This window comes from Microtus oregoni, unplaced genomic scaffold, assembly GCF_018167655.1.
Source record: "Microtus oregoni isolate MIOR12 unplaced genomic scaffold, Mior012 000004F_ref0000308, whole genome shotgun sequence".
NCBI lineage: Eukaryota > Metazoa > Chordata > Mammalia > Rodentia > Cricetidae > Microtus > Microtus oregoni.
In genome coordinates, this window is record NW_024543063.1 from 46907607 (window position 1) to 46919117 (window position 11511).

At 52.8% G+C, this 11511-nt stretch overlaps 3 protein-coding genes across 3 annotated transcripts; all 3 read right to left on the reverse strand.

Annotated features, from left to right (window-relative positions):
- Window positions 1-94: 94 nt before the first annotated feature.
- Ctrl (chymotrypsin like) lies at window positions 95-2249 on the reverse strand. Its single transcript, XM_041650736.1, has 7 exons — window positions 2195-2249; window positions 1588-1691; window positions 1421-1500; window positions 917-998; window positions 585-765; window positions 374-507; window positions 95-285 (listed from the first exon to the last, which is right to left on the reverse strand). The coding sequence occupies exons 1-7, from the start codon at window positions 2244-2246 to the stop codon at window positions 124-126; spliced, it is 795 nt and encodes a 264-aa protein (XP_041506670.1). The 5' UTR covers window positions 2247-2249; the 3' UTR covers window positions 95-123.
- A 1730-nt stretch (window positions 2250-3979) lies between these two features.
- Psmb10 (proteasome 20S subunit beta 10) lies at window positions 3980-6521 on the reverse strand. Its single transcript, XM_041650481.1, has 8 exons — window positions 6314-6521; window positions 6024-6111; window positions 5841-5938; window positions 5586-5726; window positions 5199-5314; window positions 5027-5085; window positions 4280-4431; window positions 3980-4153 (listed from the first exon to the last, which is right to left on the reverse strand). Exons 1-8 carry the CDS (start codon window positions 6367-6369, stop codon window positions 4042-4044), a joined length of 822 nt encoding a protein of 273 aa, XP_041506415.1. The 5' UTR covers window positions 6370-6521; the 3' UTR covers window positions 3980-4041.
- Window positions 6522-8202: 1681 nt separating this feature from the next.
- Window positions 8203-11381, reverse strand: Lcat (lecithin-cholesterol acyltransferase). The gene is made up of 6 exons (XM_041650155.1): window positions 11193-11381; window positions 10319-10475; window positions 10126-10241; window positions 9925-10020; window positions 9621-9845; window positions 8203-8795 (listed from the first exon to the last, which is right to left on the reverse strand). The coding sequence occupies exons 1-6, from the start codon at window positions 11344-11346 to the stop codon at window positions 8221-8223; spliced, it is 1323 nt and encodes a 440-aa protein (XP_041506089.1). The 5' UTR covers window positions 11347-11381; the 3' UTR covers window positions 8203-8220.
- Window positions 11382-11511: the final 130 nt, after the last annotated feature.

Here is an 11511-nt window from a genome sequence, read left to right on the forward strand (position 1 = left end):
TCAGGGGGAGAGCCCCTGAGAGCCTCTCCTTTCCACTAAGCCAAGACGGAGGACAAGGCTACACAAAAGAACTGAGCCTGGTGTCTTTATTGAATTGGGATGGGGAAAGGATCTGCAGACAGTTTAGTTGTAGGCCATGACCTGGTTGATCCAAGTGCTGAACTTGCTCACGCGGGCATATACGGCTGGGGCCTTCACATTGCAGTTCTCAGTGCCCCAGGAGACAATGCCAACTAGCACCCAGGCATTTCCTTTCTGGCAGACAAGGGGGCCTCCTGAGTCACCCTGAAAGGGAAGGAAAGGGGGAAAGTTGAGATGGCAGTTGAGGAAGTATCCCATGGGACAGTACAGAGGACAGGGTGCCTGTGCTTACCTGACATGAAGAGACACCCGAGGCTCCTGCACAGATCATGGAGTCAGTAACACCTGAACCCCAGTACTGCTGACACTGGCTCACAGTGACCAGGGGTAGAACTGCTTGCTGCAGACGTGCTGGTGTTACGTTGCCTGTGGGCCAAGAAAGGTGGTCAGGCTGGCCCAGGATGCTTCTTCCAGGCTCCCCTCGTTCTCACCCAAGTTCTTACCCACACCACTGGTGCGGCCCCAGCCAGTGGTGACACATTTGAGGCCTTCAGGCAGTGCCTCATTGGAGGAAGCCAGGCAGACCGGTGAGATTCGTGCCGTGTACTGGGCTGGTGAGGCGAGCTTCAGGAGGGTCACATCATTGTTCAGAGTGTTGGGGTCCCAGTTAGGGTGTGTGATGACCTACGGAGCCAGGAGAGAGCCATGGGAAGCTGGAGCATGCGGTACCCAAGGTTGGCGCCGAGGGGTAGGTCAGGGTATGCTTGAGTTTCTGTGTCCAAAGGAGACCACCTAAAGCCCATTGTCCTTTGTACACGTGCAGCCAGGGACTTACCTTCGAGATGGAGCGCACTTGCACAGGCTCGGCATTGGAAGATCGGTCATATTCTCCCAAAACAACTAAGTGTCGTCTAGCACTGCAAGGATAATGGAAATGGGAATTCAGACCCTGAAATTCCTGTAAAGAACTTGTTTTCTTCTGCTCTGAGGAGCCTGCAGCTGCTCTGAGCACGAGACCCTGATGGCAGGGGAGTGGGTTCTGATTGGTCTGCAGCTGAAAGATTCTGAGAGCTGGGGTATGACCAGAGCACTATATAAGCTGCCCCTGAACACATTAAAGGGGGCATTCTTGGGGAATTCAGGGATGACCTCTGTCTCTGTGTATTTGTGTGTTTCAATCTCCAGCCCCCGTGCCTGGCTTGCGGACTGTCCCGTGGTATGCTACAGGTATAGTACAGGCGCTGTACAGGCGCTACAGGACCGTAGTATGTGTAGTATGTAGCAGGGATGCTACAAGGAAGAAGAGAGAGACTGGGCAGGGCAGGTAGGTTACACTCACACAACTCCACAGTGGGCAGCAGTGACTACCCAGTTCTGGCTGATGAGAGAACCACCACAGAAGTGGAAGCCATTGGTTTCCTAGGGTCAAAAGTCATACGTGAATGGGCTTCAGTTACCCATAGGCATAAAACATACAGGACCCTGACCCACCCCTAGAGCGTGTACCTGTAGAGACACCTGCCAGGGCCAGGAGCCTGACACTGCGTTCTGCCCATTGACAATCCTCTGGCTGTAGCTCAATGCAGGTGTGATGGCAGGAACACCACAGCCTGGGCATAGTAGGGTGGTGAGTATCCACATCCCAGCCCACCTCGCCATCCCTTCTCGCTCAAGGCCCCCACGCTGTGTATTCCAGAGGGATCCAGATCACGAGGATTTCTCACTAGCCCTACTCCTGAGTGCCTTTTAGGTATACACAGCTGTCTCGGCTACCCTATCCTACCAGCCCTCAAACCCTGTGCACATCACATCCACCAGCCTGGTGCTGATATTCTCCAGGCCACCTTTCTCCCTGATCTCTGGGGTCATCTCCTTGGCCTTCTGTTAGTCTGCTTTGCTTAGACTATACATATCTTCCTTCCATGTTTTTTCAGGTCTGGCTCAATCGTCTGACTCATTTTTTTTTTTTTTTTAGCCTAAGTACATTAGTTTTCCTTTGCCTGTACTGTCCACTTTCCTTCTAGCCAGGCCGACTTCTCTGGTCCCCTAAACAGGAGCTGGAAGCTAAGTTGCCCTAAGTTGATCGGCCAGGATTGGTTCCCAGCCCACTTACCCCAGGAGGACCCAAGGAGGACCAGGCTAAGGGTTAGGCTGAGCAGTAACATTGTGGAAGATAATGAAGTTGAGAATGGCTTGGCTTTATTTATGGGTATCCTTGTCCTTGGGCCTTAGGCTTGAGACTAGGCCAGCTGTGTGGTCTTAACACACTCCCACACCAGCCTAGGAGAGGTCTTCTTAGGCCAAAGTCCTTGGAATTATCAAGTATCCAGGTGTGAGGCTCCCACCTTGGGGAGGTGGCTCCCCAAGCCTTGCCTTCCTATTGGCTTTCTGAGCCACCTCCTAGCCCAAGTGTTGGTCACTGGAAACTAAGGACATATGTGTAACTAGGTGTAAAATAACAAACTGGTGGCTGGGAATTATGAAGTTTCCCAGGGCTGTCAGAAGTCCTGGATTCCCAGAGAAGCCTGCTCAGAACATACAGGTACCATGACTGGTGCCTCTGCCGTGAAGGCCAGGGATGGAGATTCTCAATCTTAACAGACATCATCTCGGATTCCTCATCAGTGTGGAACAGGAGTCAGAGGTTTGCCCAGAGAGGGGATGGGACAGTTCTAAGGCCTATATTGCCAAAAGTGTGAGTGAGCCCTCAGGGACAGACTCTGGACTGAAGTTGGAAGCACAAGAGTGACAGCCGGGACATCTGTTTCTAGACCCCAGATTGCCATGGGCAAGAACTGTCCACAGTGCTTTTGTTATTGAGCTCCAGGCTGAACTAAATCAATGGAGAGATGGTGTCTCTGTGTGCAGAGTTGCAACAGGTGAGTTGGCTTGAATTTTTCTAGAATATCAAAGGCTTTGACTGACTCAAGAATACCTCAGCCTAGGGGACGGACTGGGAGGAGGAGAAGGAGGGTAAAGGCAGTCGGGATGTAAAATGAATAAATAAATATTTAGAAAAAATAATACCCCAGTCTAAAAAGTGCAATAAGAAATAAGATCAATTCCAGCAAAATATGAATTATAACCTGATGGACATTTGGATGCTTAGTGAGCTGTTCCCTTAACTTTACTACTGCATATACATTTTTTCATAATAAAATGTCAGGGAACACAAAGTCAGGGGCCAAAGATGTCCAGCCTGGAGGAGAAGAACCTCTCTGGAGAATGTGGCTTATTCATTCTGAAGACCCAGTGGGGCTTAGCTACTCTGAGAGCAGGATGTTCCCAGCAGCAACCCAGGGGCTGGGCCCTCGGTGGATGCTTAGCAAAAATTTCTTGTTAAATGTGCCATCTTCCCCCATGAGTTCACGACCCCTTTCAGCCCAGAGAGCTTGGAATCCATCTCCCTACTCACAGCCCCGCATGTGCAGACAAGGCTCAGCTTTTCACCAGTGGTTCACACATGCCAGGTCATTTGAGGGGTGCCATAAAGTTAGAGGCACTGTAGGTGGATGAGGGGTGCTTGCTGAGAACTTGCCACCAGCCTTAGAGTCCTGGAACAGTTGCTCTATCAGCAGTTTAGCCCCCTTAGAACCCAGGGTGGACTTGGTGGCAATAGGGCAGCACTGATAAGCCAGGGAATGGCAATGAGTAGGGGCTGTCCATGGGGTCGTTCAAGATGGAGACTGGTGGGGTATGCTTCCACCGTGTGGAATTAGGTTTGGGATGGCAGGATGTAGCTTTCCACCTCAAAGCCTGTAGTATTGACTAGAGCTGGGATCCTAGACAGACCCCTGAGGTGATGAAGGAACCAGGCCTGTGGTCCTTAGATGCTCCAGGCACAAAGCTCCTATGGCTCTTTGTCCCACTCCTCTCAAAAATGACAAGAGTCTTTTGTTTAAGTGTTTGTATTTCCCGGGTTTATTCCCCCTTGTTCCAAGCTCTAAGTCTTAGGCCACTTTATTCCACCTCCATGGCCTGCACGGTTTCCTCCAGAAGCTCCAGGTTCAGGGGCCTCACTTCCTGGGTCAGGACAGCTGTGGTTCCAGGAGCAAAGTGGTACCGGGCAGCTCTAGAAGAGAGGAGGGCCAGCCCTTCAGCGTGCAGCCCTTCAGTGTGCAGCCCTTCAGCGTGTAGCCCTTCAGCCTGCAGCCTGGCAGTCCTCCCGGCCAGCGGTCCTCCCTTCCCCTGCTCCTACCTCTGCACGGGCTTTGTGGGTGAGCTCAGTGTCCGCAGCAGCTTGGCACCTGCTGCAGTGATCACACACGCATCCACGCTGCCTCCAGAGCCCAGGTCACCCAGGATCCCTGCAGTGATGGCTTCCACCAACAGCTCTTGGGCAGCCTCCAGCTGTGATAGTGTGAATGAGGTTAGGGAGCCTGGTGTGGCCTCACACTAACCTGGGGACTTTGTTAATCTTGAAGCCTAGACAGTCGGCCATTTGTGCAAGCCCAACCTCCTTTCTCTCCTGCCAGTCAAAATTCCAGTCCCTCGGCTTCTGACTTGCTTTCTCCCCAAACCTCGTGTTGCCTCCACCCACTGGTCCCCCTGTACAAGCTTCTCAGTGTCCCTTACACTTCCAGGGCCCTTCCGGCGGTCTTCTCACCCACCAATCTAGTCCTCTGTCACTAAGTGTCTCTCTGGGCCTTAGTTATTCCTGAAGCACACAGTCGCCAATTTCTATCGCACTCCGAAGTCCAGACCTCAAACCTCATATAGAACCACACTGGGCTTTACCTCTTCCTTCAGTTAACGATCATTTGTGAGCATCTCTCAGAAGTCTAAGCTTGGTTACTGACTGGACCTTCAGCATTATTCGGTCCCTACTCAGGTGTCACCTTCTTCCCCTCCAAGCCTTCCTTACTTGGCCAGGTTTTTTGTTTTGTTCTATTTTGTTTTACACTCCCCACCTGTGAGCATGAAGTAATGGACAGAAGTCGCTCACCGTCATGTTGGGCTGGAACCGGTCCTCCAATAGTGCCAAGGCTGCATCCTGTCCAGAGCCTACAGGTGGAAAGGGGCATCTGAAGTCAGCTGTTGCTGCCTACTCTGGGGAACAAACCTTGAAGGTAGTGTTGCAGGGGCAGGATTCGTGGGAAAAGGAGGGAAGCACTCACCCAGGGCCGTAAAGAGCAGACGGCTGTAGGAACCGTGGGGGTGTACTCCATAGAGTTGTGGCCCGGTCAGATCAACCCCGCCCACGATCAGTGATGCTCCCACGTGGCCTTGGTACCTGTGGATAAGCGGGCGCTGTTAGTGCCAACTGGAGCCGGCTCCGCCTCTTATGCCAGTTCTAGGTCTGAGTCCCTCCCCTTCCTGTGACCTGGCGTTCTATGATTGATGTGGCTTCTTCCGGAACTCAGTTTTGGCCACACCGGCCTGGCTTCTTCCGCAAGAAGCAGCCTCGTCTTTTCCTTGCGCCGCTCCCCGCCCCACCCCGTCAACCCCGCCTACCTGCAAGTAAATGACCCCCGCTAGGGGTCATCTTTACCCCACCTCCTCACCGGAAGAGTGTCTGGCGCAGGATACGGGTGACCGTGGCCACCCGAGGCTCACGACCGGTGGACAGTGCGTGTAGCTCCATCTTGGAAGCTGCCATCCGCGTGGTCATCTCAGTATCTGCAGCTACTCCAGCCCCACAGCAGCTGAGGGGAAAAGGATGGTGGGTGTAGACTGGGACGTGCAGGGACAGAGGAGGGCGTGAGTGACAGACAGTGCAGCGTTTGTCTGAGTGTGGGGACTGAGCTGGGGATTCTTACTAGATTTTGGGAGCGATGAAGTGGATCTTCTCGCAGCTTTTGTCAACCACGACCGAATCGTTAGTGGCCCGCGTATCGGCGCCCAGAATAACTCCATCCTGCAGAGGAAGAGCCCAGCCTTAGTGCCCACGCGATCTCCGCTGTGGCGCCAACCTAACCCTCCAGTCCTATCGCCCTGCTCACTCGGAACACGAGTCCCGCGATGGTAGTCCCGGTCTTGCGTGCATGAGGGACCCGAAGGCCCGACAGGACTTGTTCCAAGGATGCATTCCTGCAAACAGTGGGGTGACTCACGTTTCAATTCTGCTTCTAGGGAGAGCCCTTGAACCGGCCCCCCAAACTATCTCTGCTTTCCTCCTCTCCTGGGTTAAGCCCCTACTTGGTCACCCAACATAAGGCTCCCCCACTTCCACCAGTAAAAAAAGGCCGCCTACTGTCGACAGCTCTCAACTAGAACTCCACTCCCCCTTCACCTCTGGCAGTTCTCGAAAGAGAAGCCTCCTCTGTGTTCCACTGCCTGCTTCAGCATCTCGGGTCAGGGAAGCCAGCTGAGATCCGGGGGTCGATCAGATGAAAAGAGTGAAGCCCGTGGGGCGAAGCAGAAAAGCTTTCGGCGTCGGTGGGGTTGTACAGGACGCTTAGGGCTTCCCGCTTTCGGTTTCACCTCCACCCCAGTTCAGAGGCTGCAGGCGCTTTGTGCGGCTTCTGTTTCACTTTCACCTTTGCCTCTGGTTCCAGGGAGCTTGAGGAAGGGGCTGTTGTACCCCTTGCCAGGTCTTCCATGTCGCTCCTCAGTTCCTCCATCCGCCTCTTATCTGACTGCAAGCCCATACATATATGCAGGCAAAACACTCCAACACATAACTCTTTTTTTTTAATATTTATTTATTTATTTATTATGTATACAGTATTCTATCTGTGTGTATGCCTGCAGGCCAGAAGAGGGCACCAGACCTCATTACAGATGGTTGTGAGCCACCATGTGGTTGCTGGGAATTGAACTCAGGACCTTTGGAAGAGCAGGCAATGCTCTTAACCACTGAGCCATCTCTCCAGCCCCCTAACACATAACTCTTGAAGTATAAATGAAGCCCTTTTAGGTTTAATTGTGTTCTAGTGATGCCAGGTGCCCACCAAGGTCAGAAAAGGGCATTAGATTCCCTGGAACGAATGATTGTGGACCATTTGGTGTACCATGTGGGTGCTGGGAGCCAAACCCAGGTCCTCTGCAAGTGCAACAAGTGCTCTTAACTTCTGAGCCATCTCTCCAGCCCCAAATTAAGCCTTCTTTAGCTGAATTGCCATTCTTTTAGATCCCAAGCTTCCTAGACTTTTTCTTTTTGGTTTTTGAGACAGGGTTGCTCCATGTAGCCCTGGCTGTGCTGGAACTCAATCTGTAGACCAGGCTGGCCTGAATGCAGAGATTAAAAACATGTAGTGCCATCACCTAGCTCTAAAGATATTTATTTATTTACTTATTTACTTACTTGTTTATTCGAGACAGGGTTTCTGTTTAACCCTAGCTGTCCTGGAACTAGCTCTGTAGACCATTGTGTTCTGCTTGCATGCCAGAAGAGGGCACCAGATCTCATTATAGATGGTTGGTTATGAGCCAACCTATGGTTCCTGGGCTGGGAAATGAACTCAGGACCTCTCTGGAGGAGCAGCCAGTGCTCTTAACTCAGAGCCATCTCTCCAGCCCCAATTTTACATTTTTAACAGATTTCCAGCTCTCAGCTCCCATATCATAAACTCTATTGATTTATTTAGTTTAGTCTTGTTTTTTCGAGGCAGGGTTTCTCTGTATAGCCCTGGCTGTCCTGAAACTCACTTTGTAGACCAGGTTGGCCTCAAACTCAGAAATCTGCCTGTCTCTGTCTCCTTAGTGCTGGGATTAAAAACGTGTGCACCACCATCGCCCAGCCATATTTATTTATTTATTGTTTTTGAGACAAGGTCTATGTGGCCCTGGCTGTCCTGGAACTATATAGATCAGGCTGGCCTCGAACTCACAGAGATCCGCCTGCCTCCACCTCCAAAATGCTGGGATTAAAGGCATGTACCACCACCACCCTGGTCCCATTTTAAACTCTTATCCAACTAGAATTCGAATCATATGTCTCTGTGTCCCATTCCAACAGCTGTACCTATATTTGAATATTGGCACAGGTACTGTGAAGGAAGGCAAAGGGCAGGCTTTCTGAGCAACTCAACCAGGGCAATGAGATGCTATACCTCTCATTGTTCAGTTCAATGGCAGGCTTAGCAAAGCCCATCTCACCTCGTGCGCCTCTGGGTTGGGTGATACATGAATCTAAGGATCCTAGTAGTGCCTTCCATTTAAACCCACAACTCACAGGACTTATAACAGCAAAGGTCTTTATTCAGCGGGTGGGGGACCTGGGCTGGCAGTGGGGGACGCAGGAGTACCATGACGGTAGGCACCCAGGAGAATGGCATTGATATGTTCCAGTGTGTTATTGCTGAAGACCATGTTGAGATGCTCGGTCCCATTCATGGGCAGCAGGTGCACAGGCTGTGACTGGCGGCCCCGCCACCGGCCACAGAGCTCAGTGCTTCGTGTGGCGACGGTGTCATCCCCATCCTCGTAGAGCGCAGCCACCGGGTCTTTGTAGGGGAAGCTATGGTCATAGATGTAGGTGCCGGGTGTGGGCAGACCCACACCATACAGACAGTACACTTCCACACCAGGTGCAGGGAGGCCCGCCAGTAGGTCTCGTGACTGCAGCCACATGTACCATCCTTCTTCAAAATGCAGATCCTCAAAAAAACGCTTGAAGTCTTGGCCTGTGTAGTTGAAGTTTGGGGTGGAAATGAACACGTGGTCTTCAGGCCAGACCTGGCGGGCTGGAAACATCCAGGGTGACGTCGTGGTGATGCGCTGCTCCTCTCTCAGCTTGATGCTGGACATGATCGGGATGCCCTGGTTGTCGCCTGTGGATACAGAGCCCGGTGGGACAGGAAGCACTCAGCCCTGTCCGGGCCCTGTCCTGACCTTGATTCCAAGACCCAGACCAAAGCAGGCCTGGTGTCCAGTCAGGTGCTCAAGCTTGAAGAGGCCATGTTGCTACTTCTGTAAGCCAGAGCTATGGAGCCTCAAACAGTGTGTCAGTTAAAGAGAGTGAGATCTGTGGTGTGTGTGTGTGTGTGTGCATGCGTGTGTACTGGCTATTCTTCCTCAGGTCCTGTACGGGGCCTATGCTGCACAGTGGTCACAGGATTGTATTTTTGGAGGATTAGATGGTGTCTGTTTACAGTAAGTGACATAGTCTGGTGAGTTACTCGCTAGACTGTGAACTTCCACAGTGAAGGCTGGGCCTTGCTGTGCCCAGTATAAAACGGTACTCAGTGAGTGGTGGCTGTATTAGTGTTGGGTTCCTGAGGAAGCTACTCAAAAACACAGAGCATGAGGTCTGGCCATGCTGTGGCAAATACGTCCTCGATAAAACAGATTCCTGGGCATGGGGCTCCAGGGAGCAAAAAGCAGCTGAAAGCCAGAGGACTTGGGGCTACCTAGAACAAATCAGAAGCTGACAGACTACTGGGATTGACTTCCTCCATCACCTCCCTATCATCACTAAAGACTCTGCAAGAGGACATCCTAATGGTACTGTCTTCAAGGAGCTGGGCAGCCAGTATGCCCCACAGACAATTTCCCTGGGCGACACTGTGAGCACAGTTGGAGTGACAGCCAGCTCTGTGATCTGCTTCATCCCTTCCTCACCCCACACAGGACACCAGCGATCAAAAGCTCCTCACCTGAGGCCAGGACCAGCATGGGCTTGACAGAGCCACCCCATGGAGCCCCAAGAGAGATAAAACCATCAATGAAGCGGTCTTTCCAGGACTGAGGCTGATGCAGTAAGAAATACAGCACATGTAGGCAGCCCAGGCTGTGCCCAATAAGGAAGACAGGCTTCCCGTACGCAGCATGCATCTCCTCTACCAGCCCTGCCAGCTTCTGGTAATATTCCTCTTGCTGGCCTGGAGACGGGTAGACATCAGGACAGTTAGGGTCTGGGACCACCTGTCATACCCCGGCCCCTCGCCTGCAAGCACTTACTGGGTTCCAAACGCCAGTCATAGGGTGCGGCCCGCACCGTCTCATCCCGCACATACCCATTGTTAACCAGATTCTGGACCAGTGTGTGCATGTAACCTGCGGGGAGGCAGCAACATAGGGGGCTCTGTCCATGACACCGCTAGGCCAGCCTGATAGCCAAGAAGAGCCCCTTCTTTCCTGCCTTTCCCCGAGCACACACACCTGCTAGCTTGTTGTCGTCTAAGTACTCAACAGAGTAGGTCTTGCCAAAGCCAGGGACACGGATCTGTACACCAGGAGCATTGGACACGCGCCCAGAGCTGCGATTGTAGACAACCCTAGGGACAGTGGGACATTTAGCAGCCAGCAGCCGAAGGGTAATGTGTAGGGGCTAGGTAGGGCACATGGGACATACCTGGTATTATCAATCCAGCAGTCCACCCCAAGGGGTAGAAACATATTGAGATCCAGGAAGATGGTGAAGAAGTCCTCTGTCTTGCGGTAGCACAACCAGTTCACCACATCTGGTTTATCCAGCTTGGCTTCTAGACGATTCCCCAGGCAGCCAGGTACTGTGGGCACCAGCTTTTGTTCTGTCTGGACTTAGCTTCTCTCCACACCCCGAACCCTATCACCAAGAAAGCCCACCCCTCCATCTCCCGCACCCTCAGGGTTCTGGTGACACTTATCCTCTCTCCGTCACACTTCTTAAAGTCCCACCAGTTCTGCAAATTCCAGACTCCCTTCAGGCAGGGAAGGTGCAGGAACCAAGGCCGCTGCCCTCCGCCCCCACAAAACAAACATCCAGCTTGGCTTTCCATTATTGCCAAAGTCCAAAGAGAGAACAAATAGGTACAGGGGAACAGGGGCTGGGCCTAGAGCAAGGGGCAGGCCTTTCTGGACCTCTGCTGTCCTGTCCTGGACTAGGTGTCTTGTCCTTGGTAAGGCAGAAGCCAAGGAAGCAGTGGGGCTTAACCCAGTATCCAGTGTGTCTGGAGTTGGCCACAGCTCACGCTGCCCTGTCCAAAGCCGTAGGCAAACTGCATCCCATTCGCCGACCACCACCCCATCCCAAACCCCTGAAGAAGACAACCTGGAGACAGAATAGTGTGAAGGGAAAGGGGCAGTGTCTCTGTAGAGCAAACCCTTGACCCTTCCCCGTACCAAGTCTGGCATGAGGGCTGATGGTGGAGGCGGAAGAACCTTGACAGCATCTGATGCTGTCAGGTGTTAGGACCCAGGGTCCCCAAGGTCTCGTTTGATGCATCAGGGACCTAGTGGGGGCTTACCTAGGATGACAGGCCTTGTGTGGTTACTGAGTTCAGCCTTGGGCGTGGTGTGCGGGGGGAAGAGCACATTGAGGAGCCAGAAGGGGGCAGCGGGAGGGAGCAGCAGCCCCAAAAGCAGCAGCACCCACTGCCATGGGGAGCCAGGTAGCCCCATTCCAGCCCAGTGCCTACTGCCAGAAGAGGCAGTCCTGGGCTGGCCTTATCTAGACCGGGGATGGGAGGGGCCCCAGGGCCAGAGGGAGGGGCAGAACCACCAATGGGGGTGGCCAGCAAGGGCATAGCCTTAGGGATCTGGCTCTGGGTTTGGGTTCAGTTCAGT

Bases quoted from the DNA above. Each gene is read 5' to 3' on its own strand.
- Psmb10 (XM_041650481.1), bottom strand. From the start codon at position 6,369: ATGCTGAAGCAGGCAGTGGAACACAGAGGAGGCTTCTCTTTCGAGAAC. The intron at 5,086-5,198 runs GTGAGTGCTTCC...TTCCACCTGTAG, and splicing joins TCTGCTCTTTACGGCCCTGG to GCTCTGGACAGGATGCAGCC. The intron at 4,432-5,026 runs GTGAGCGACTTC...ACACTATCACAG, and splicing joins GGTTCCAGCCCAACATGACG to CTGGAGGCTGCCCAAGAGCT.
- Lcat (XM_041650155.1), bottom strand. From the start codon at position 11,346: ATGGGGCTACCTGGCTCCCCATGGCAGTGGGTGCTGCTGCTTTTGGGG. The intron at 10,021-10,125 runs GTGTGTGTGCTC...GCCTCCCCGCAG, and splicing joins AGACGACAACAAGCTAGCAG to GTTACATGCACACACTGGTC. The intron at 9,846-9,924 runs GTAAGTGCTTGC...ACCCGTCTCCAG, and splicing joins TGACTGGCGTTTGGAACCCA to GCCAGCAAGAGGAATATTAC.
- Ctrl (XM_041650736.1), bottom strand. From the start codon at position 2,246: ATGTTACTGCTCAGCCTAACCCTTAGCCTGGTCCTCCTTGGGTCCTCC. The intron at 1,501-1,587 runs GTACACGCTCTA...TTTTGACCCTAG, and splicing joins CCTGGCAGGTGTCTCTACAG to GAAACCAATGGCTTCCACTT. The intron at 508-584 runs GTAAGAACTTGG...CTTGGCCCACAG, and splicing joins GGGCCGCACCAGTGGTGTGG to GCAACGTAACACCAGCACGT.